The sequence below is a fragment of the Eupeodes corollae genome, chromosome 1 (genome assembly GCF_945859685.1).
Source record: "Eupeodes corollae chromosome 1, idEupCoro1.1, whole genome shotgun sequence".
Classification (NCBI taxonomy): domain Eukaryota; kingdom Metazoa; phylum Arthropoda; class Insecta; order Diptera; family Syrphidae; genus Eupeodes; species Eupeodes corollae.
Genome location: NC_079147.1, coordinates 207,304,967 through 207,327,049, shown reverse-complemented (window position 1 = coordinate 207,327,049; position 22,083 = coordinate 207,304,967). Strand labels below are relative to the sequence as shown.

At 31.5% G+C, this 22,083-nt stretch overlaps 2 protein-coding genes across 3 annotated transcripts in view; one reads left to right on the top strand and one right to left on the bottom strand.

Moving 5' to 3' along the window:
* LOC129942417 (protein Lilipod) overlaps nt 1-22,083 on the top strand; it is a 50,044-nt gene that overhangs the window by 6,081 nt on the left and 21,880 nt on the right. For both annotated transcript variants that reach the window (XM_056051336.1, XM_056051335.1), the window contains exons 2-5: nt 10,590-10,714; nt 10,775-10,914; nt 13,055-13,285; nt 13,533-13,601. In XM_056051336.1, the coding sequence (XP_055907311.1) occupies nt 10,590-10,714; nt 10,775-10,914; nt 13,055-13,285; nt 13,533-13,601 (565 nt within the window). The remainder of the gene's footprint in view (nt 1-10,589; nt 10,715-10,774; nt 10,915-13,054; nt 13,286-13,532; nt 13,602-22,083) is intronic.
* On the bottom strand, nt 17,480-21,910 carry LOC129942416 (nuclear factor NF-kappa-B p110 subunit-like). Its single transcript, XM_056051334.1, has 2 exons — nt 20,807-21,910; nt 17,480-19,652 (listed from the first exon to the last, which is right to left on the bottom strand). The coding sequence occupies exons 1-2, from the start codon at nt 21,581-21,583 to the stop codon at nt 17,673-17,675; spliced, it is 2,757 nt and encodes a 918-aa protein (XP_055907309.1). The 5' UTR covers nt 21,584-21,910; the 3' UTR covers nt 17,480-17,672.

Sequence of the window (22,083 nt, the reverse complement as noted above, 5' to 3'; positions counted from 1 at the left end):
TTATAAATAAATAAATTGGGTGGCGCAACAGTCCGTTGTGAACCAGGGCCTAGTGACTTACAACTCCCAACCATTCCTGTGTTGGAGTACTGCTGTCAGGAATGGAAGGGACCTACAATTTTAGGCCGAATCCGAACAACTAATTTGAGAAATCACTTTTTCGTGACAAGAATCACTCTTGAAGAAGTTGTCAATTCCTCGCAAGAGGCAGCACCCGGATGTTATAATTACCTTTCTTTAATTTCTCAGAACTTCAAATATGTTAATTTAGTTAATTAACATACCCACCGAGTGAAAAATGTGCTTCGTCGCTTAGGAAAATTTTGTTCGAAAAATCGCCGTGCACCGCCTATTATTCAAGTACACATTCGACGTATCTACGATTTTGTGAATGGTCAGCTGGCTTCAGTTGTTGTGTGAGCTGCACTTTATATGGATGTAGGTGAAGACCCAAATGCTAATGTGTCGTAAGACGGTCCTTATTCCTGAGAACGACGAGAAATCGACACATTCGGGTCTTCGGGAACAATTTCATTTACAGCAACGATATTTTCAGTGGTTCTAGCGAAACGATAGGGAGATTTTGTTTCAATTCATACCGCCAAGATAATCTAAATCTAACGTTAAGTTTGATTCAACGAACTATTATCAAGACTCATCATTTTTTTTCGCAATTGAAATCAAAGAAATACAAATCAAATATTATTTGACTGCTGGATGAGAAAATTCTCAGACATCATAGAAATATGAACTGGCTGATTCTTAGAAAAAATATTGAAAGTTGAATAGATTTATCATCTTGCTACAATTCGAAGAGATTTAGCTCTCGAAAATATGTCAACAATTGACGAAGGTCGCTAACGGTAAAAAATATGTGATATTTTTATAATTCTGTTCGATGCGATGTGTTTTAGCTATGTTCAGTACATACATAAGTACTGTGACTGGTTTACATGAAACCATTTGGGGAATCAACTGACCGCATAACACAGCTACTATTTCGTGAAAGGCCGACATCACTATTCTGGGTTGTCTAAAAAAGCTGAATAAGTTTTATTAAATTAATTCCACCCAAGTGTCGTGTTCTAATTCTCGTTTGTATTATCATCATTCCTTAAAAAAAAAAAAAACAAACATCATAGCCTAAACCTAACCTAACAATTATATCATTTAATTTCTATTTTACTCTTTTCATGGAGGTACATTATTATCAGTCGTTTTGTTGAGAATAATGTAATGTCACTTATCCCCCAACAAGCAAAAGTGACAAGGAAACATTAATGTAAATTCGTTTTTAATTACCTTGAATGTACTCTCTTTTATGATACACTTATATCAAATGGATATATTTACAAAAATAACCTACACGCGAGGAATAAAAAACAATTAATATATTTAAATTATATTTTTAGTTGTAAATATTGCAAATTAATAAATAAGAACTCAAACAACATTGTATGCATCTTGTATACCTTTGCACATGCACTCAAATGTACTGGCGATGGTGGTTAGCATAAAATTAAAATGTTCATTTATTTTTGTTTAGATTGGCAAAATAATGTAAACAATAACAATAAACAAAATATATTGTTCGGTCAGTGTAAAGTCTGCTACACATTCGTGGGAAAAACGACGATGATAGTCGTTTTAATATTTTGAATAAAATAAGCAAATTCAGCGATCACAATTTTGAATGTAATAAATTAATTAATTAATGAATGAATATTAAGCTAAGACGCTTATGTTGATATTTGACTCTTTTCAAAATTATCCTCAAGACCTAGAGTGTAAGCTAACAAAGAAAATAGAGATATCTTTCTTATGTGGGTACTACGCTACGACCGATATACATAGATGTACATGCAAACCTGCAAACAAGCTATAAACACTCAATTTGAACACGACTTCTCTTTCGAATGAAAGTGAAATCGAATTTTATTTTATTGTGTACGTTAGCACTCAACCAGATATCTTTAAATGTGGGACAGATAAGTATGAATAAATAATTAAAAAATGTATTATGTATACATTTCTGTTTACACTATAAAAAGAAGATGAAACTCCGTCCAGTAAAATCTTGATTTTTATTTTCATACCACCAGACTTTTCTTTTTTATATTTTTTTTTTATTGCAGAAAGAAATTTAAAATTATGTAATAATACAAAAATAGACAGATCAAGAAAATGCTTATCAAGATCAATTGTAGTTGATCTTAGTTTATTAGCCGATTTGGATTCGGTAGCGGATATCGGTATTGGATTCGAAGCCTTTAGGGGCTTGAGCGTTAATGTGCATTAGTTCTTTATGACCCGGCCTTCTTTAACGTTAGGCGTTTATTCTTTTGACAAGATCAGTTATTGTAGAGTTCGTGCAGTATGTCGTTGCATCTTCTTTTCCACTCTCGCAATTATGTAGACGGGAACAAAAACTAAGCGATTTTTTTTCTCTTGAATCATCCTAAAACATTTGCCTTGACAGGGTCCAAACCTCAACGCCATATATGAGAGCCGACATGATGAGTTTTTTATAAACGGTGACTTTAATTACTCCACAGCGAGGACTTTACTACTGCCTTCGAAGTTCAGAGAAGCAGCGACGTGCAACTTCGTTTGATTTCAGTGCTGTTGTCGTTGTCTGTATTTATAGCGGTGCCTAGATAGCCAAAGTCCTTAACTACCTTAATGTTATAGCTGTCTATGATAACTTTTTGTCCAAGACGTCCGCGTCGTCGTTCAATGTCCTTTCTTAATGACAGCACATACTTGTCTTGCTCTCATTCACCACTAAAACCATCTTCTCCGTTTTCGTCGCAATACTCAAATACACCTCACTGACATAAAGATATCATCTTCCAATCATGTCAATATCATCGGCGTATCCCAGTAATTAGTCGGACTCTAAAAGAATGGGCCTCCACTATTGACGAATTATACATAATTCTTTCCAAAACGATGTTGAAGAAGCCGCATGACAGTGCATAATTGTCTTGTCTTAACCCTTTTTTTTAACGACATCAAAAGCATCGGTAAAATCTTTTCCAACATTGAATTCACCATCGTTATTCTGCATCAATGGACAAGTTTGACAGGGCTTCCATAACTCGACACTACTCTATCGATTTAAAGATTCCAAGTTCTGTCGTAATGTGTATATTTTGTCAATGGAGACGGATGTTGGTTGAGGCACAGGTCCGTCCCGGACTGGAGTGTTACCTTATGTAAGTAAGTAAGTCGTAGTGCTCGTAGCCTCATGGTTAGGCACTGTACCATTTAAGTTCATTTCACACTTAAAGGGTTTTGTATACCTATACAATGATCTATTGTGAGCATTAGGAAAAAGTAGGTGATGCTGGGTTAAATTCTTGAACATTTTGATGACAGGAAAAGGCAGAGCTAGGAACTGATGAATCCTCTCGTCGTTGAAAAGTGTATTTGTGTTACTTGTATTTCCTTCGATACCCACACTGGAATTGTTGAGAATTGAAATATTGAATCGAGGTATTGATTTTCTACGAACTGTTGCGTCCCCAAGTTAATTTTGTATCATCATACATTTGTCTTCTAGAAAAAAGTTTTTATTCCATAGTGGGACACATTTATGCTCAGACAGAATTAAAACTGTGATACAGGAAGTCTTAACACCTTGAAGTAAAAGATTATCTTTCTCGCTTTTGTTGATAAAAAGCAATAAATTGCACTTTAAAATGGAAGATGATTTTAATTGATAAAGTAAAAAACATTGAACACATTCATCCGGAATTGAAATTAATTTTGTTTTATTTATTAAATAACTAAATGGCAAGTATCTCGTTAAATGCCTTACAGACTCTCATCCTATGTTTAAATATAATAATAATGATGTTATTTATTATTTAATTGAAAACGAAGACATGTTTAAGCCTAAAAGTTTTTTCTTAGTCTATCATTGCATCTTTCTCGAAGATGAGAGTCAATAACCTCAATCACGTCAACATCAACGTATCTATTTTTATGGAGCCAATGTATGGATTATAATTAATTTAAGTTCGTTGCTACTTTCAACTCACACCCACTTTGTATTCACATTCCTTGGGTAAATTTATGTAAATAGAAAAAAAATAAAAGAAATAAATAATATTTTCATTTTGAGACTGACAAAATAATACCAATAAAAATCCCTTCCTTCTTCGATTGTTTAGTTCTTGCTTTGCTCGATAGACTTTATGGGTGTAATTCATAAGTTTGCAACTAATTTTCACCGTCAACGACATCAATAAATTTGCTATAAAATTCAAAAGACGATACAGCTACAGCTCATGTTGCATTCCAAATGCATTCACGTTTTAATCCATTGCGATTTGTGTGTGCTACAGCTACAGACTTAAGAGAGACGTATAAGCCCCCAATATCGTCTACCATATGGCTAGCTTGTCTATACTTAGATAGATGTCGAGGTTTTGTGATAGTTTTGTTTAAATTTCTTTTGTGTATGACCCATCACCGTTTGCCATAGAGTAGAGTTCCGCATTTGTTTACAAAATTAGCCTATACAACAATGTGTGATGTTATTTATAGAATTTTGTATGTGAAAACAAAACAAAAAATACAGAGGTTTAGCTTTCAAAAAGAAAAATAAATAGATTCGTAGTTTCTCAAATGGAGATCTATTTTTATGGAATTGCATTTTGTTTAGTAAACATAGCGGTGATGTTACACAAGATGGCTTTAAAAATTAATTTTGAAAACTTAGAATCTAAAGTTTTGATGAGCAAAATATTATCTTAAACAATAGAAGACGTAAGATATTACATATTTTAATATTTACCCTTTTTTAAGACTTTCCAGTAAAATCTAAAAGGTTTCGAAAGTTATCGCTCTAGAAATCGTATTTAACAATTTTCAGTAAAAAACCATTTTATTTTAAGTAACACTCACCTTTAACTATCAGGTTTTTTTTATATTGATCAATTGCATTCCGGGATTTATGTTTTTATCTTTTTTGCGATAAGAAAATAATGGTCTAGATGTTATCAAAAATGTATACAAAATTATAATTATAATTCGAAAATCCACATAGGCATGACAACAGCAGCTGTATACCTTGATTTGGTAAATGTATATTTTTTAGAATAATGATGAGAATTTTTTGAACTTCGTACTTACGCATAGAAAATATACGCAAGAGTTTTGTTTATTTGGTTTCGGCGAACGACGATTCGCAGCAATTGTCTGACCTTTGTTCTGAAAAAATTGTTTATGCCAAACAAAAAGAAATATATACACAAATCAGCGTGAGAATTGAATGCATTTTTATACGTTTTATATATGTGTAAACATTGTATACGAGTAGATTTGAAGTATGTATATTTTTATAGATATGTAGCTATTTAGATGAATTTTGCTATTTATGAATGAACAAAGTTTTCGGTAATTACACTGCTGTTCATTTGATTGTTGTCACATGTTTATTATTATTTTTTTATTATTTTTTTTTTACGCTTCAGAACTTTCAGAAAGTAGTTAGCTTACAGCAAGCGTCAAACTATCAGAGGGTCATCATAAGTGCATGTATTAGTTGTTAGTAAAAAATAATATATAGCCTGACACACTCACAAAATACAAAACATAATTAACATTACAGATCAAAAAATAAAATGAGAACGTTTACAATAGTGGAACACTGGTTCTAAACAATGATTTTAATACCACCTTTTTAACTTCCCATAGGAAGTTATTGTAATGGGTCCGATTTGTCAAACTGAAAATGTTGACATTTCTCGACGTTTCAAGGTCCCTAGAGCCGAAATAAAAGATTTTTAGAAAGATGTCTGTGCGTGCGTGTGTACGTTCGCGATGTTTTTTTCGTCCTCCATAGCTCAAGAACCAGAAGAGATATCGACTTCAAAAAATTTTGTTATACAGATAATAAGGCAGAAAGATGCAGAAAGGGCTCTCAACAAAATTGCGTGGTACCATAGCAGTTTGAAAAAAAGCTGAAAATTTTGGTTAACCCTAAATATCTTACGAACCAAAAACGCTAGAGACTTGAATTAAATTTTATATAATATATTGTAACGTGATACCAAACAAAAAAATCAATATAACGGTTTTTTTTATAAATCAATAAAACTAAAAAAAAAAATGTTTCACCTCTAAAATTTTACGACTGAAATATGATTTCATCTCTAAAACAATTTTGTGCAACGAAGAATAATGTTTTTGACATCTGATAAAATTTTGAGAAAAATCTAATTGACAGTTTTTTTTTTATAAAAAAGTTCAATCTTATTCTTCAATCTTATTTTATCTTATAAGAAATATTGTTTTTAACATTCTGAAAAATGTTGAGAAAAATCGAATTGACAGTTTTTTTTACAAAAAATAAAAAACCTAAAAAAAATGTATAAAAGTTGTTAAAAATTGATTTTCGACTCAAATATATTTTCAAAACTTTGAGATATTGGCTTTAATTTACTTTTATCTTTCAAAAAATCTTGTTGTCAACATTCAGTTAAAGTTTGAAAAAATCGAACTGACAGTTTTTTTACAAAAAATTAATAAAAGTTGGTAAAAAATTATTTTCGACTCAAATATCTCTTCAAAAATTTTAAATATTGGCTTCAAACAAATTTTATCTTATAAGAAATATTGTTTTCAACATTCGATCAAATTTTGAAAAAAGTTGATTTGTCAGTTTTTTTATAAAAAATAAAACTCTAAAAAAAATACTAAAACTTGGTAAAAATTTACTTACGACTCAAATAGCTTTTCAAAAATTAAAAATATTGGCTTTTTATTTCAGAGAAAATATTGTTTTCAATATTCAGTAATTTTTATATAAAAATCCGGCAGTCCGTTTTTTCATAAAAAATAAAATAAAAAATAGAACGCAAATAGACAAACTTTTAAGCAAGGCAAATCGACAGACGGGATGGGAAGTTATCAGTGTGGGGCGCATCCCAGCCTCTTTTTTAAATTTAAATCAATCGATGAACAGTTTAAGTTATGTATATAAAATGCTCATTCGACTTAAATCTTTATTCTTTCCTTAGTTAGTTCTATGGAGGTCAATATGCATAAAGTCAAAAGTACGCAGGGGATTGAAATTTACACAAGATAGCTAATAAGGTGCATCACGCAAGACGCCTTTGATGGAGAGATTGCATTTGAAAAAGCAGAATACGATGTTAATAGGCAGGCAGATCATAAGGATCATCCCAAGAAAGACTCTTTAACCAATTTGCTTTAAAAATCGATATTTCATAAATATAAAGATGAATTTATAAAAAGTCCTCATGGAAATTCTAAAATGTTGTCCAAAACCTTAACAAAAACATAAACTTCAGCATTCGGCAGGTTCAGACGACATAAGAAGCTTAAAAATAAGAAATTTCTAGCATGCTAGATTGCAAAAAAATTGATTTCCAACAAAGACAACGGGCAATAGTTCTTTACAATACAGAATCCAAATCGTGACTTACTTGTTATACTTTGCTTGAGAAGTGTTTTGTAGACAGTAATGTTTTTAGTACTTTTTGTACTATGAACTTACAGTAGAGGTTTGTGAAGTAAGGTTCTGAATTTGAAATTCATGACACTTTAAAAAATAACTAGTTGCCTTGGTCAAAATGTATGTTCAAAGAATGCAGTTGACTGTAAACGAAGTCCCTTATGTGGTCTGAACCTGGCCAACGTTATGGGGCAGGTTTAGGCGACATAAGTGACTAAGTAAGGCAAGCTTCTAGCATTTGATTGGTTAGCTGGCAAGGCAACTTCATTGAAAAGTTTACTGGAAAGAAAAATATCTCTAACCATCAAGTCAATTCAACTTTTGTGAAAATAACAGTTTATCATAATTTTTCATTGAACTGAAAGCTTAACTTTTTTACCCCGTGATTTATTTATACCCTGCACAATTGTATTTGATTTTGTATGTAAAAGGGTTCCTTGTCAAAAAACAACTAAAGGTTAATGAAGTAAAGTTCTGAGTTTAAAGTTTATAACATTTGAAAAACTAACTTGCTGAATTGGTCAAAATTTACGTTTAAAGAATACAGTTGACTGCAAATGAAGTCCCTTATGTTGTCTGAACCTGCCCATTATTAAAATTGACTGAAAAGTGAAGCTAAAGCTAAGTATGCAAGATTAGAAGATCTTCCTATAGCATCCAATAACTTGACAATTGCCAGTTTTTTATCAAGTGAAAATTGTTAATACGGTTGGAAAGTGTGTACATGCATCCAATCTATTTCAACTATTTTTTGTGTGACTTCTTTTACGTTATTTTGCCACACGGTAATTTGTATTTCTTTCCATTTTTGTAGTTTTTAAATTCTTATAAAATTTTTGTAAACTGTTGTTGTTGTTTCTTGCCAATTTTATTTTATTTTTATTTTAAAATACAAAAATTGGGTGATTAGACGCATTCAAACGATTCAAAGAAGTCAGCAAAAAATCTGCCAAAATTCTTCCTTTAATCTATAATTCGCTTTTAGTCAATAAAATCCTGAGTTACTAAGAGCCAAATTTACTTTTTCCAAAAAATTAGCTTGTCATAAACAATTATTTTTATATAAAAAGATTCCTCGTCAAATTGTAAAAGAAATATAAGTAATATTTGATTACCATTCAGCTTAGCTTTTGTAAGGTGTTTTGTTTATAAATAATTTTTTAACTAAAAGCTAAACTTTATTAATCTGGACAGTGTCTTGATTAGAATACAATTTTTGGCTGTTAGGCATTCCGAAAGTTGGACTTGCGTTACCTTCGAGTCCATTATGCCGTCTGATTTTACCAGTATTGATCCTAATATTATTTGCTTATACCAAATTCTTGTATCTATGCAAATCTTCGTTGACACATTTTGACATTCTTAAATACATTTCCTGATCAGATATTTGATATTATTCCATCTACATTTTCTACATATGTTCTTATTTGAATAAAGATTACAGAAGCTACCTAATTGTACATGCTTATTATCAAAAGTACAACTGATGCAATAATAATGATTATAAAATTGAGAAACCTGCAAATTAACAAATTTTTGAAAATTTATTGTGTATGACAATCTTTTGAGTGGTTTCGATAAGTTTCTTGAATTCAAACGTGTTTTTACTCATTTCTTTTGCAAATAATTCAATACGTGTTAAAATGTGTGGTCTATAATGATTAATTAGTTAAAACATAAAAATGCTCCCACTGTTTAATTGGCATTGAACATTTTTCTTTATTATTTCAACGATTTATGTTTTATTGTTTTGGGCAAATCCAAAGGTCATTAACATTGATCTTTTCGATTAGTCATATATACATATGTGCAGTTTATTTCTTATCATTCTTTTCCAATTTAATTTAAAACATTACTTTTTCTGGTTTATTTATTTTTTGGTTATTTAAGATCTTATTCGTTAAACAACTTGTTTAAACAATGTAGACATGTGTACATATTACAATTCACTTGTCGAATTTTGTTGTTCTTTATTTCCATACTAGGTTTAAGTTATTCGTCAGTTTATAAATCAATAACCAAAGTTTTTGTATACATTTAAAAATCGGCTGTTATCTTAATACAAAAAGTTATTTAAAAATATAGAACAGTAATGTAGTTTGTCTTTTTTCTTAAAAATGAATAAAATCCACGTTCATAATATGCATACCTTCCTTTCGTGTTATAGTATGTTGTAGTTTCTGTCTAAGTGATATGATAAATATTTACATTCATATTTGCGAATGTTTTCTTTTTTAATTTTTATTTTTTATATGCTCGGCATCTATGTATTTCAATTACTTTTTGTATTTTGTTTGTTTTTAATTGCCTCATGTCTGAGCATTTATATGGAGGAAATAAGATCTTAAAACCACGTCAGTTATTAATATTATATAACAATGATGTGTTAAGATGTTATCTTTCTTGGAATAGGTACACTCGTTTTCATAGAGCATATACTAAACTGATGAATACATGTCTCTTCCATTGATAATTAATTATTATAATAAGATTTTTGTTTACTCGATTCATAGATAAAATTTTATTACAGTAAGAGAATAGAACAAGGTCAGAAGATTGGCCCCAATTGTTCGTTTTCCTACAAAATAATAAAAAAAAAAATGTGAAGTTTAAATTTAATTTTCATCAATTAAACTCAAGTCATTATTAAATTCTTTAAAAGCATTTTATTCAATGTTTTAAAGAATGCTATTTTATGGTTTACATTTTTTTTAAAAACTTGATTACAAGTATTATATTGTTATTGCTTACAAAAAGAGCACTCAATTATATCCTCAACTTATAAATTCCTTCGAACAGAAGCTAAATACATTTGTTTTTCCCATTAAAACTGTCGTTTTGCTTCAATAATTTTTGTAGTTATTATCTCCACCCAAAGAAGAGATATACTTACACTTAATTCACTTCAGTTTCTTCATGCATTCTTCTAATTAAAGACTGTCTACAACCTCCACTAAACCTACTCGTGCACCACTCCCACAGGAAAGCCTTCATGCACAACATGAAGAAATTGAGAATTTTCTATATACATATATTTATATCCAATCGCCACAGCACCGCAGATAATTTAATTAATTATATTTATAAATTTCCTTTGCAGATCTTCCTCCTGCTGCTGATGTTACTTTACTCCTCATCATATGCTTTGATTGTACGTTTTCGTCGAAACGACCGCGAAGATCTATTCTCCAATGATAAGGATGAAATACTTGTTTATCGAATAAGGTAAGTTACTTACTATTCCAACTAAAGTTTTGTTTTATGTCGTTTTTATTTTCATTACAGTTCATGGCTGTGTACTTTTTCACTTGCAATTGCTGTTGGAGCTGCTCTCCTTTTGCCCATTTCAATTGCTAGCAATGAAGTTTTGCTGTTGTATCCAAATAGCTACTACGTTAAATGGCTAAACAGCTCATTAATACAAGGTGAGTGACATTTGTGTGATTGATTTGAAGACTGATTCCATCTAATGGTGCCGAACTGTGTTTTGATTAGGTTTGAGATAAGTTTACTCTTATAAATTATTAAGGTAGACCTGGAAAAACAATAACCTTTTATTTTATTATTAAAGTACTATTGTACTATTTGAAATCTTGCAAGATACTAATAAGGGTAACTTATCCTCAATTTGTTTCTATTAATTTTAAATTGATTGCAACTTTTTCGTGAAGTGCATTTTTTTTGTCGCTTAAAAGTAAATAAAATGTTATACGTTAAAAAGCTAGTTACAGCGTTACAAAAGTGAAACAAATCGTTCCAACTATAATGACAAACTTATGTCAGAATAATATGTCTGTTGGATTCCAACCATGGCAAATTTTCCAATGACATACATTTTCAATGATCGCGACCTGTGAACATTTTGTTTCTAGAATTAAAAGCAATTAAGAGAGAAAAATTTGTAATGCTTGGTGTCAAAATAAACTTTCCTTTTAGTGAAATCATTTTCAATGATTATTGAACTCTTATTTCGAAACATAATCGTTTCACTAAAAGCTTTTCATTTCACAAGAATCACCGCTTTCAGTTTTGTTCTTTACTATCGCATTTGATGAAATCAAAATATTGATGATGACGTATAAACGTAACGCTGTAAAAATAATGACCAGGCAAAAACCAAAACAACCCTTTCAAATTTATTAAAAGATATCGAAGATTGGTCTACTCTTTATGGGGCTAATGTAGCACTAAAGAAATATAAAACACTTCACATATGAAGAAGAATATGGTGACCTAGTTTAAAATTAAGAATAAATGATGCAGAATTGCAACCTGTAAATAGAGTAAGTATGTTAGGATTAACCTTTAACAACACCTATTAGACTCGCTATAAAACTATAGTTTTCATCAATTCTATATAAATAACGATATAATATCTGTGATTTGATCCACACTCCAAAAAAGAAAGAAACATATCAGCAATTGCATGCGTATGGAAACATTACTTAATTTCAACCTACATACTAAAATCAATGGTATTCAATCGTTGTTATACCCTCTTTGGATACGCAAACCAAAACTTTCACTATGTAAATTCTGCACAGACAGCTTCTCGGTTATCATGAACATAAATAACAGCTCTGCAGCAATAACGAGACAGAGATATTGTTATCAAGATAGCACACAAAACGAAAATTATGTGGGTCCCTGCTCACATGGGTATAATGGGTAATGAATACGCTGATAAAGCTGCTTATTCTATTAGTAAATCACCATCGATTTTGTTCGACACGAATATTGTACCAAATCTCTTAAGAACGATCATATCAGAAATCAAAATCATCTAGAGGCAGGGGGTTTTCACCTATACTCATCACAACTCTTGTATCAACAAAAACAAAACACCAATTGTCACAGTTTAAACCACACTTCTCCGACTCATCAACATCTTCTAAAAAAGGAAAATCCTCGGATCTTGCAATGAAACAATGGACATCACGCACATTCTAGCCCACATAAACCATCTTTTATCTAACAATAATCAGAACATTTACGAACTGCTTACAAATATTAATTCACAAAATCCAAAAACTACCCAAAAAATAATTTATAAAATTAACTTTAAATTGTAAACTTTCTCAAAATTATCAAATTTATGCAACCTGTGCTCTCTAATATCAAGTATTAAAAATTTAAGATAACTATGTTATTTTTATAAATAAACTAAATATTTGTATACCCACCTATCAGAAACAAAATATTCAATAATGAAAACCAGTAACAGCTATAACTGGCGCCTAAAGATACAAAACATATGTCTATGAACAATGATCATTGTAGACCGCATTCTAGAAATATTAGTCAATAATATAGTAAAACAATTGAGATAAACGTTAATTTTAAGGCAAGAGGCCGACTTCCTGCATTTAATACTTATCCTACTCGTCTCTTATGTTTAACATATATAAATATTAAGGCATTGGCTTAGCCAATAAGGACTTCTCTTAATTCGGTACTTTTCTCCATCACTTAGAAATGACCTTTATCATTAGTTAATTTTTTTAAGTCATGTCAATTTACATAGAACATAATAATATTAATTGAATTTTGTATTATATCTTTCAGGGCTCTGGAACCACGTTTTTCTGTTTTCCAATTTATCACTCTTCGTATTTTTACCATTTGCGTATTTATTTTCCGAGTCGACTGGATTCTCGGGTCACAAGAAGGGAGTAATAGCCCGTGCCTATGAGACATTTACTGTTTTCAGTTTATTGGCAACAGTGGTACTTGGATTAACCTATGTTCTATCAGCAGTAATGGATCCTGAGAAAATTGGATTTCTATCACTACTGAGTAAGTATATATGTACTGTACACATGCAGAGATTCTGTTTGTCTATTCTTTGGTTATTTTTCCATTGATTGAATCTGGCTGCACCTACTTCCGTTCTTTTTCTTTATTGCAATTTATTGTATGCAATTTGTTTTAAGTACAGATATGCATCTGTAATTTGCATTCGGCGGAAGTACGGACTATTTGTTTATTATTATTGTGTCTAACATATTAACCCTCATTTGGTATTTCTTTTTTTAATTTTCAGATCTTGGGAGCGTTCATTTGCCCTTTTTGTATTCCTGTGTTTCGTTCCTGGGTGTGTTACTTTTACTGGGTAAGTTCTTTTATCATTATAAACAATATACAAAAAATCAAGTAATTATTCGTTCATTAATGTGTCCACCTTGTTTAACAATATAATAATGACGGTCTGAAAAGGGTGGAAATATAGTTTAGGTCAAACAAAATACTCTTTTAGACATGTAACAGCATGAGGCTTTTAATTAAAGAAAATTTGGTGATAATCGATTTTTAATAATACGCATTTTTGTGCTCATACAAATTTAATGAATGAATAGTTTATGAGTGTTACACTGTAAGGAATATATTTAGGTTAACATAATCTTAGTCAAACAAATTGGTCTATTCTTTTAAATCATTAACAGCGGCGTGACACTGAGAATTATGTATTCAAAATGTCAACTTCGAAGGAAATATTACTATAAATGGTAGAAAATAGAATGGCTGTACACTAGGGTGATTCATTTCCGCAAAAAAATTTTTTTTCTCGGCGCTCAAGCAAAATATTAATCTACCTGTAGAAAAAAAATGTTCACCAAGGTAGAGCTCTTAATATTAATTTTAAGTACTTAGTAAATTCATCAAATATTTGTTAAAAGAGTTTTTTTTTACGATTCAGCTCTTTTTTTTCACTATTTATTGCGAATTGTTGAAAAAAATTGCAAAAAAAATGTTCATTCAAAAAATTGAACTTTGATGACTCCTACTGGCGAACCACTACGAGTTACACAAAAAAACATAAAGACAATTTTAAAGAGCGTGAAATTCCCTATAAGGTCTATAAAACCGATTCACAATATTGTAAAAAGCGGGCGAGCATTAGAAATTTGAAAAAAAAATATTTTTTTACATGTATTTTAAATGGGAAAACTTTAAATTTAAACTGCAAGTACTTAAAATTGATATTAAGAGCTCTACCTTGGTGAAAATTTTTTTTTCTACAGGTAGATTAATATTTTGCTTGAGCGTCGAGAAAAAAAATGTTTTTTGCGGAAATGAATCACCCTACTGTACACCTTTTGTTGTGTTCAGTTAATTTTTCTTGTAGTTATTTTAAAACCAGGGTTTATGTATTTTCATTATCAATTAATGTACAAAATTAGTACATTAGCTTTATACTATAAATAAATGGAATCAACTTTTTGCTATTAAATTAATTTTTTTAACAAGTTACTTTATTAATACTGTCAACCTAAGAAAAATAATTTACCCACTAATTTACTACTCAATGAAATGTTGCTTCGACATATTCACAACATAAATAAAACGTGCTAAAGAATACCGGCAATAAATAAAAACAACACCTTAACAAATTTAATACTAATAACTATAAGTAGGTAAACTTCTTTAATATGATAAGATGAGAGTTCAAATTGTTGTTTATGTATGTCAAACGTAGGCACAATGTTATGAATAAAATAAATTCCATTTCATTTATGATTTATAAAACACCAGGTTAAAATGCAGTCTCAAGATGTATGCAACGGTTTTCAAATGAACAGTGGCACCTACAGTTATGCCTCTAGTTTACCTCTTTACTGATTCATTTAAAAAGTTCATTTTGAATGTCTTAAAATAATACCAAACATAAAATTCTTTTTTTATTTTAATTGATAAAATACAAATAAACAAAAGGTATTGATAAAACGAATGAATGAATGAATGAATTATGATGATTTCCAAATCTGATAGTACAAAATAATTTAATTTATATTTAAATTAAAGAATTTGAAGGCTTTAATTATAAAAAGAAGAAGATTGTGTGTACAAAGTATAAAAATGTATTAATTGGTAAAAAATATCTTGGAATGTCGACATGAATCAAGTTTTAGTCTGGATAAGCAATTTCCTGTCATTTGCTCGGTTTTAATTTCATTAACAAACAAAAGTGATAACAACGAATTTATTTATCGATGATAACAATGAAATATGTCATCGATTATTAATTTAATGTCTGACTAAGGTCGTTACCATATAAAAATATGAAATTCAAATTGGTTTTATTTCATTTTCATACACATAAAGATCAAGGAGATATAACCCCCTTTACGCTAGAAAACTTTTTTGTGTAAGATGATTGGTTGATCGCATACTTTATGCTTTGATGGCGGCAAAACCCCCAATTATTCGATTAGACCCAGAAGGGAGTCGATGAATAAATAGAATGTATGAAATTTGCCTAAGTTACATAAGGAGGAACTATAAGATGATTGTTCCAAGACAAACCACGAAGAGCAAAGCGAGGAAGACGACATTGTATGATCTCGATTTTGCAAAAATGAATACTTAAGACATGTGTACGAGAAGTAAGCTAACAATGCTTATATAAAAGGACCGTGTCGCAAAAGGTCACTTGGCAATATTAAGTTCTAAGTATTTTGTAAGACGCAAAACTGAAAAACAGTCAAGATTATGTTGAATTGTTCGTTTTCTTGATCTACAAAAATCTCTTGAGAAAGATGTAATATTATAATGGTTATAATTTAAATTAGAATTGATATACAAAGCTTTTGCTTGTGAAAGAGTGCTAGATTTTTTGTTTTTCTTGTAACAGTCTTGTTTCCTTCGGTTCTTTTTATTCACATTAAAAAAAATTAAGCTGCTTCAAAACAAACATCATATCTAACCCAAGAACTATTTTATACTACTACCGGTCTCAAATACACTGCACCTTAAATAACAAAACAACATTATGTACATTGAACTAAACAGCAGCTCTCACCAAGACCATGATTAATAAACTTATAAGTAAACGAGAAAAAACCCAGCGTTTTGTTTTCAATACTGACCTTGTCAAGACTTTCTTAAACTTTTAAGTTCAACTTAAAGATCGATGCACTCAAACACACCCTCAATTCGCAAGCATCATTAATATATTGGGACGTGCTAGCATTCACGATTTCCTTCAAACTTAAAATTCAAATCACACTTACATGTTGTTCGGTTTATTTTTATACAGTCTATTTCTTGAAATAAACCACCACGGGGATTTACATTGCAATTTTTATAGACTAAGAAGAAAGATGTTTGCCAATCAGAGTAAATATGGTTAAGACATATGCAAGCAAGTATAGGCAAAAATAAATAAACCCCTAGATCTTATGACGCATGGGTAATTCCCAATTATCATTAAGAATTTCTCAAGATTTTGTTTAATTCTTATGAATAGAGAAATACATATTTTAAATGATTTAAGCTTTATTTTGCACATTTAATTAAACAAGGTGTCAGGGATTAATTTTATTAGATAAGAAAAATGTACAGTACAATAAGATGTTATGAATTTCTTTTAAGTTTTTCTCAAGAAAAAGTTGATGGGCCAATATTGTTGATATTTTTTTTTATATTTTTGAGGTACCTGTCCAATACGCACAATTTAAGGTGTAGAGATGTTACCAAATGTTTGTCTTGAAATGATATTCAATTCAAAAAACTAGTAAAAATGGCAACATTGTTAGAATTAGCATGCTATCGATTGATTTCCATTCTTCAACTCATTTTGGAGTACAACTCCAATCTTAGACAATTTTATAAATACTAAATCTACTCCAAATGGGCATAAAATTAAGACTAATATCTTATTTATTAGCAATCATACTCAGCTGGCCCTTTATTTTGACATAATAAGGCAAGAAATTTGAAGAACTTATTTATTTCATTAAATTAAAGCTAAGAAAAGGATTCTGGCACAATAGAAAAAATAGTATACTTGTTAATAGGTTACGTCTTAAAGTTTCTCAGTCGTTGACTTTAAAAATGGCAGGCAATTTCCAACGTTTTTAGTGACACTGGAATTTAAAATTGAAACATCAGCCCATTGTGTGACCTCATGATGCAATGGCACGACAAATGTCTATTCGTATGCGCCTTCTATTTTCTTGTTCTTGGATCCACCATCAATAAAACAAAGTGTTTTTAATAAAGTTTAAAAAAACTTTAATAATAGAAGATAGTTTTATTTATAAAAATAATTTTTTTTTACGAATATAATATTTTTTTAGTAAACATAACAACTACATATTTACAAACTTAAATCTACTCTCAATACATTCATACAAATATACTTTTTAATAGGTATATAAAAAACAAAGAGAAAATATCAAAATTATGTTTTCAACATGGCCATTGCTTTGTTTCCAACTTCCGGATCGACAGTGTGCAAGGCATTTAAAATCTTCATCGCACTCATATCATCAGTTGCGACAAGAAACTTCAGCATAGTTTCTCCATTGGGCCAAAGAAATAGTAAATGATCCAATTTCAGTTCGCTGCCAAGTTTCTTCCATTTATTGTCAACATCCAAAATCTCTCCCAAACTACGACATTTAGCTTCGTCTTGAAGTAATCGCTTAAAGTGCAATTCCTCGTTGCGTTCATCGATTTCTGAACTCAAAGAATCATCTTCCTCAGTTGAACTGTCATTTTCTTCTTCTGGTTCGTCTTTGATGGCATCAGCTGTTTGTTGTTCGACATTGTTATTACTATTGATGTTGCTCGATGCAGGTAGCTTTGTCATCAGAAGGTCTAGAATTTCTTTTTTAACATTGCCATCTAGGGCCTTTGCTAGATCGATAGCTGTGTGTCCCGAACGGTTTTTAGCATTTACTTGAATTTTTCCGTGATTCAGGAGGCACTTGATCATTTCCGGACTTTGATGTTGAACAGCTAAGTGCAGAGCATTGTTGCCATCACGGGAACTTGCAACCTTTGCAGAAGCATTGCACTTGGTGAGGAGAACCTCAATAAAGTTGAGATTGCCCTGCCTAATGGCGGAATGAAGAGGGGTAAAGCCGTTGTCGTTGGCTAAATTGGCATTGAACTTAACGCCATCTGCTGATGATGATATGAAGGATGCAAATCCTTCAAGACATTCTTTGAGATTTTCGGTGATTGCAATGTGTAGAGCTGTGTCGCCCTCACTATCCTGCACGTTAAGATCGCAATTCAGTCCCAAAAGAGGTCTGATAAACATAGGCTGGTCGTATAGACACGCTGTATGTAGTGGTGTTTGTCCGAGGTTGTTTGTTTGTGACAGCAAGTCGGTCAAGTTGAGCTTCGAAAGAATCTTAAAAAGAATAATCGCATCATTCCTTTGACCGTTCTTTACCATGTCATGAACTATTGTGTCGCCACTGTCATTTTCGGCAGAAAAATCCTCAAATATTCTACGAATTGTTGTTGCAACCTGCTCAGGAGTGGATGGTTTATCCTTGATGGCACTTCTGAGATGTCTCATAGCGGGATGTTGTGGTTGATGTGGAGTTGACATGGGATTTATTTTCTTCGACGATGTACATGGGTCTGAAAACTTTGTTCTGTGTCTACTGTTAGTTGTTTCACCATCTGTTTGGAGTTCACCATCTGGTCCAATTAGTTTACACAGATCGTTAAATAGGTCGGGATTTATATTCTGAGCTAGTTCGGCCGAATCATTTGTGACTTTCAGCATATAACGCTGGAATGATGTTTCATAGGAACTCGTTTGCAAAAGGGCGTTTAGCTCCTCGCTTTTATTGAACTCCTGACTTATGGTCTGCGGTGAATGTGGTGCCACAGGATGCATTCCTGTTACAACAGATTCAGGAAGTTCTGATGAACTTACAGCACTTGAAGTGGTCGATGTCGAATACGATGTGCGTCTCCTCTTCCTCGACAAAATTATTTCACGCGGCTTGTATCGATAATCAACTGGTGTACTTCGTTCATCATCGCTCTTTCTGACCAACTCAATCGACACATCTACGCTTTTGTCAATGTCTTTGTTTTTGTACGGTGGCGTTCTCACCGTTATGGCATATTGATGATGTACATCGGCATCGGAGAAATCACCAAATGCCTCCCAAACCAAATCGTCGTCACGCATCTCAAAGAATCGAACTTGAATGTTTTTCTTGCTTACTTTTTCCACAAGCAATATGATGTCTTCGCCACCAGCAGCACCACCAGCTACACTGCTTAGTCGGCAGATCTTCAATTCACCCGTGAGGGCACTTTTTCGATTGTTGATCGGGCGGGAAAATATCGGTTCGCATATCTTCATCCATCCACCATCGACAATTTTAAAGGCTTCAAAGCATAAGCGAACCTAAAAGGAGAAAGAAAAAAAAAAATTAGAAGAAAAGAAAAAAGAATGGCAAATAAGAGTTCAAGATAAGTATTAAATTTTATTTTTGATGCATATCGAATGACGCAGGAGGTAGATTCTTTATTAATTAATTATTCGGTTCATTTTTCAACGTCCTGATATAAAGCGACAGATTGTCTGGTGATTAATTTTATTTTACACTCTTGAAAAAGTTAATGAAGGGTTAGGAAGATTGTCCGTTTTCTCAATGACTTGTTTTGTTTTCTAAAGTTGATTTTTACCAATGTTGGTTGAGAGCAATCAACTTGCTATACCTTCAAATTTTAACTTAATCATAAAATGCGACAAGAATTTTAAATATTATACCTTAAGAGGCTAATGATATTCCAGCTCAATGTCAACATTCAGCTTCAGCAAAAAAAAATACACATATGACGTTAAAATTAACGCGGTAAAAATCTCATATGCATTTAATGCGCTGTAAATTATACTAGAACAGTAATCAATACTGTCATTTCATTATCATCAATAATAATTATTAATCATAAAGTTTACGTGTAAGTATTTTTCTCAATCATAAATACAAAATATTATAGAGAAAATTAACTAAGCTAAAAACAATAATTGCATTTGTCAGAAGTCGTAAATTGATCATTACAGCTTTCAATGAAATGATTGGTGTTTCGCCTCGTAATTTATTCTTGTTAATTATTAGAATCTAAATTCAAATCTGATAAAAGTACAGTTTCTCGAATCAAACAAAAAAAAACATCATTTACAAATAATACCGTTATCGCTTACGGTTGTTTTGTATTACTATGCATTTTGTTTCACTCTGTAATATGGATGCGTTGGGAATGTATAAAATCAATTCAAAACCCCACATTTATAAAGTGGGAACTCCCCGTATGAAGATTTTACAACGCATCATCATCGATAAAAATAACTTTTTAAATTTAACATTTTACATTATAAATAAATATGTACATAGGTACCTATTCGTATTTTACTAATAAATACAAAACTAATTACCTACTCAATTTTAAAAATAATGATACAAATAATAATGTTGTAGGTAGGTACATAAGTATACCTATCTAGTTAAAGCTTATAAACAAAATTAATTAACATGAATTCGTATCTATTATTCGTACCTGATTCAAGTTCATATGTTTTCCCTCACGTTCTGCCTCATCTCGCAAAGTCTTCTCTTGGCGCTGTGAAAGCTCCGTGAGGCCCATTTCGAATTTCATTTTTTGTTTTTTCTTAGCATAAAGTGCATCGCAAATGTTTTTCTTTGCTGTGTGAATAATTCCCATGTTCTCGAAACGGGCTATGTAGCCTTTTTCCGGGGACACGTAAACATCATGGGGATCACATTCGTCCATGTCATCTTTGCGCACCACTAACTGGTGAGAATGTGGCGACGGCTTGTCCAGATTCGTCTGGTATAAACTGCAACGGATGACTCCTTGCCCGGTGAAGTTTTTCAACTCAACTTCGGGAAAGGTTTTTCTGTTCTTCTCCGATCGCTGACCATTCAGGGAACCATGTGTACCGTGCATTTCCGATTTGTACCGGAAACGGAATTTCTCTGTTGGCTCTTCGTGCAAAATTAATTGACTTGTGTAACTAACTGTTTTGCCATCGATAAGGACACTTGCATTAGGGTCGACTGTCGCCATCGCTGTCCTCTGAATGAAGTGTGATGTGTCGAAATTCTGTGATGCAGGGACGAATGTCATGTTAATATCACTGCTATTGATATCGTATTGTGGAAAGTTCATCAGGGGTAGATTGTTTGCACTGGAGTATCCCGATGTCCCCGAGGACATCGAAGATTGTGAAGAACAGGGCGAGGGGACAGACATTGAATTCGAACAATCACTAAAGCACAACTTTTTATCCATATCATATATTTCGTTATGCATGATGTTTCAAATAATTATGATGCATATACAATTAATTATATTATACTCAAAACAAAAATACACTTTTGTCAGTTATTCAATAAAATAACCTCACGTGAGTTAACACGATTTACTGGTTTATTTCTATTTTTTGTTTTCTTCAAATCAATCTCGATAATTTATAAATAGTCAGGTGTTTATGTTTTATTTTTGTCAACTATAACAACTTATAAGTTGTGTTCCTGTTCATCTCTCGAAGATTGTTAATGTTATACTAAATGCAATTTTAAACTGCGACAACACGATTACGCCTTACTTAGCTTACTTTCTGGTTGGCTTTCAAAAATGAGAATAAATAAAATGTAAATACAGAATAAACTTTCAAGTTCCAGCAAACTCAAGCAACGATTGCGAACGCAATTCCAGGAAAATATACTATAAAAACTTTTGGGTAAATCCCCGAGTCGGTTGATGATTAACAAAACTAATACTTGCATTATATTTTGTTTAAGTGTGCGCAA

Excerpts from the sequence above, each read along its gene's own strand:
- LOC129942416 (XM_056051334.1), bottom strand. The coding sequence starts at position 21,583 with ATGCATAACGAAATATATGATATGGATAAAAAGTTGTGCTTTAGTGAT. Across the intron at positions 19,653-20,806 it reads AACATATGAACTTGAATCAG|GTTCGCTTATGCTTTGAAGC; the intron begins GTACGAATAATA and ends TTCTCCTTTTAG.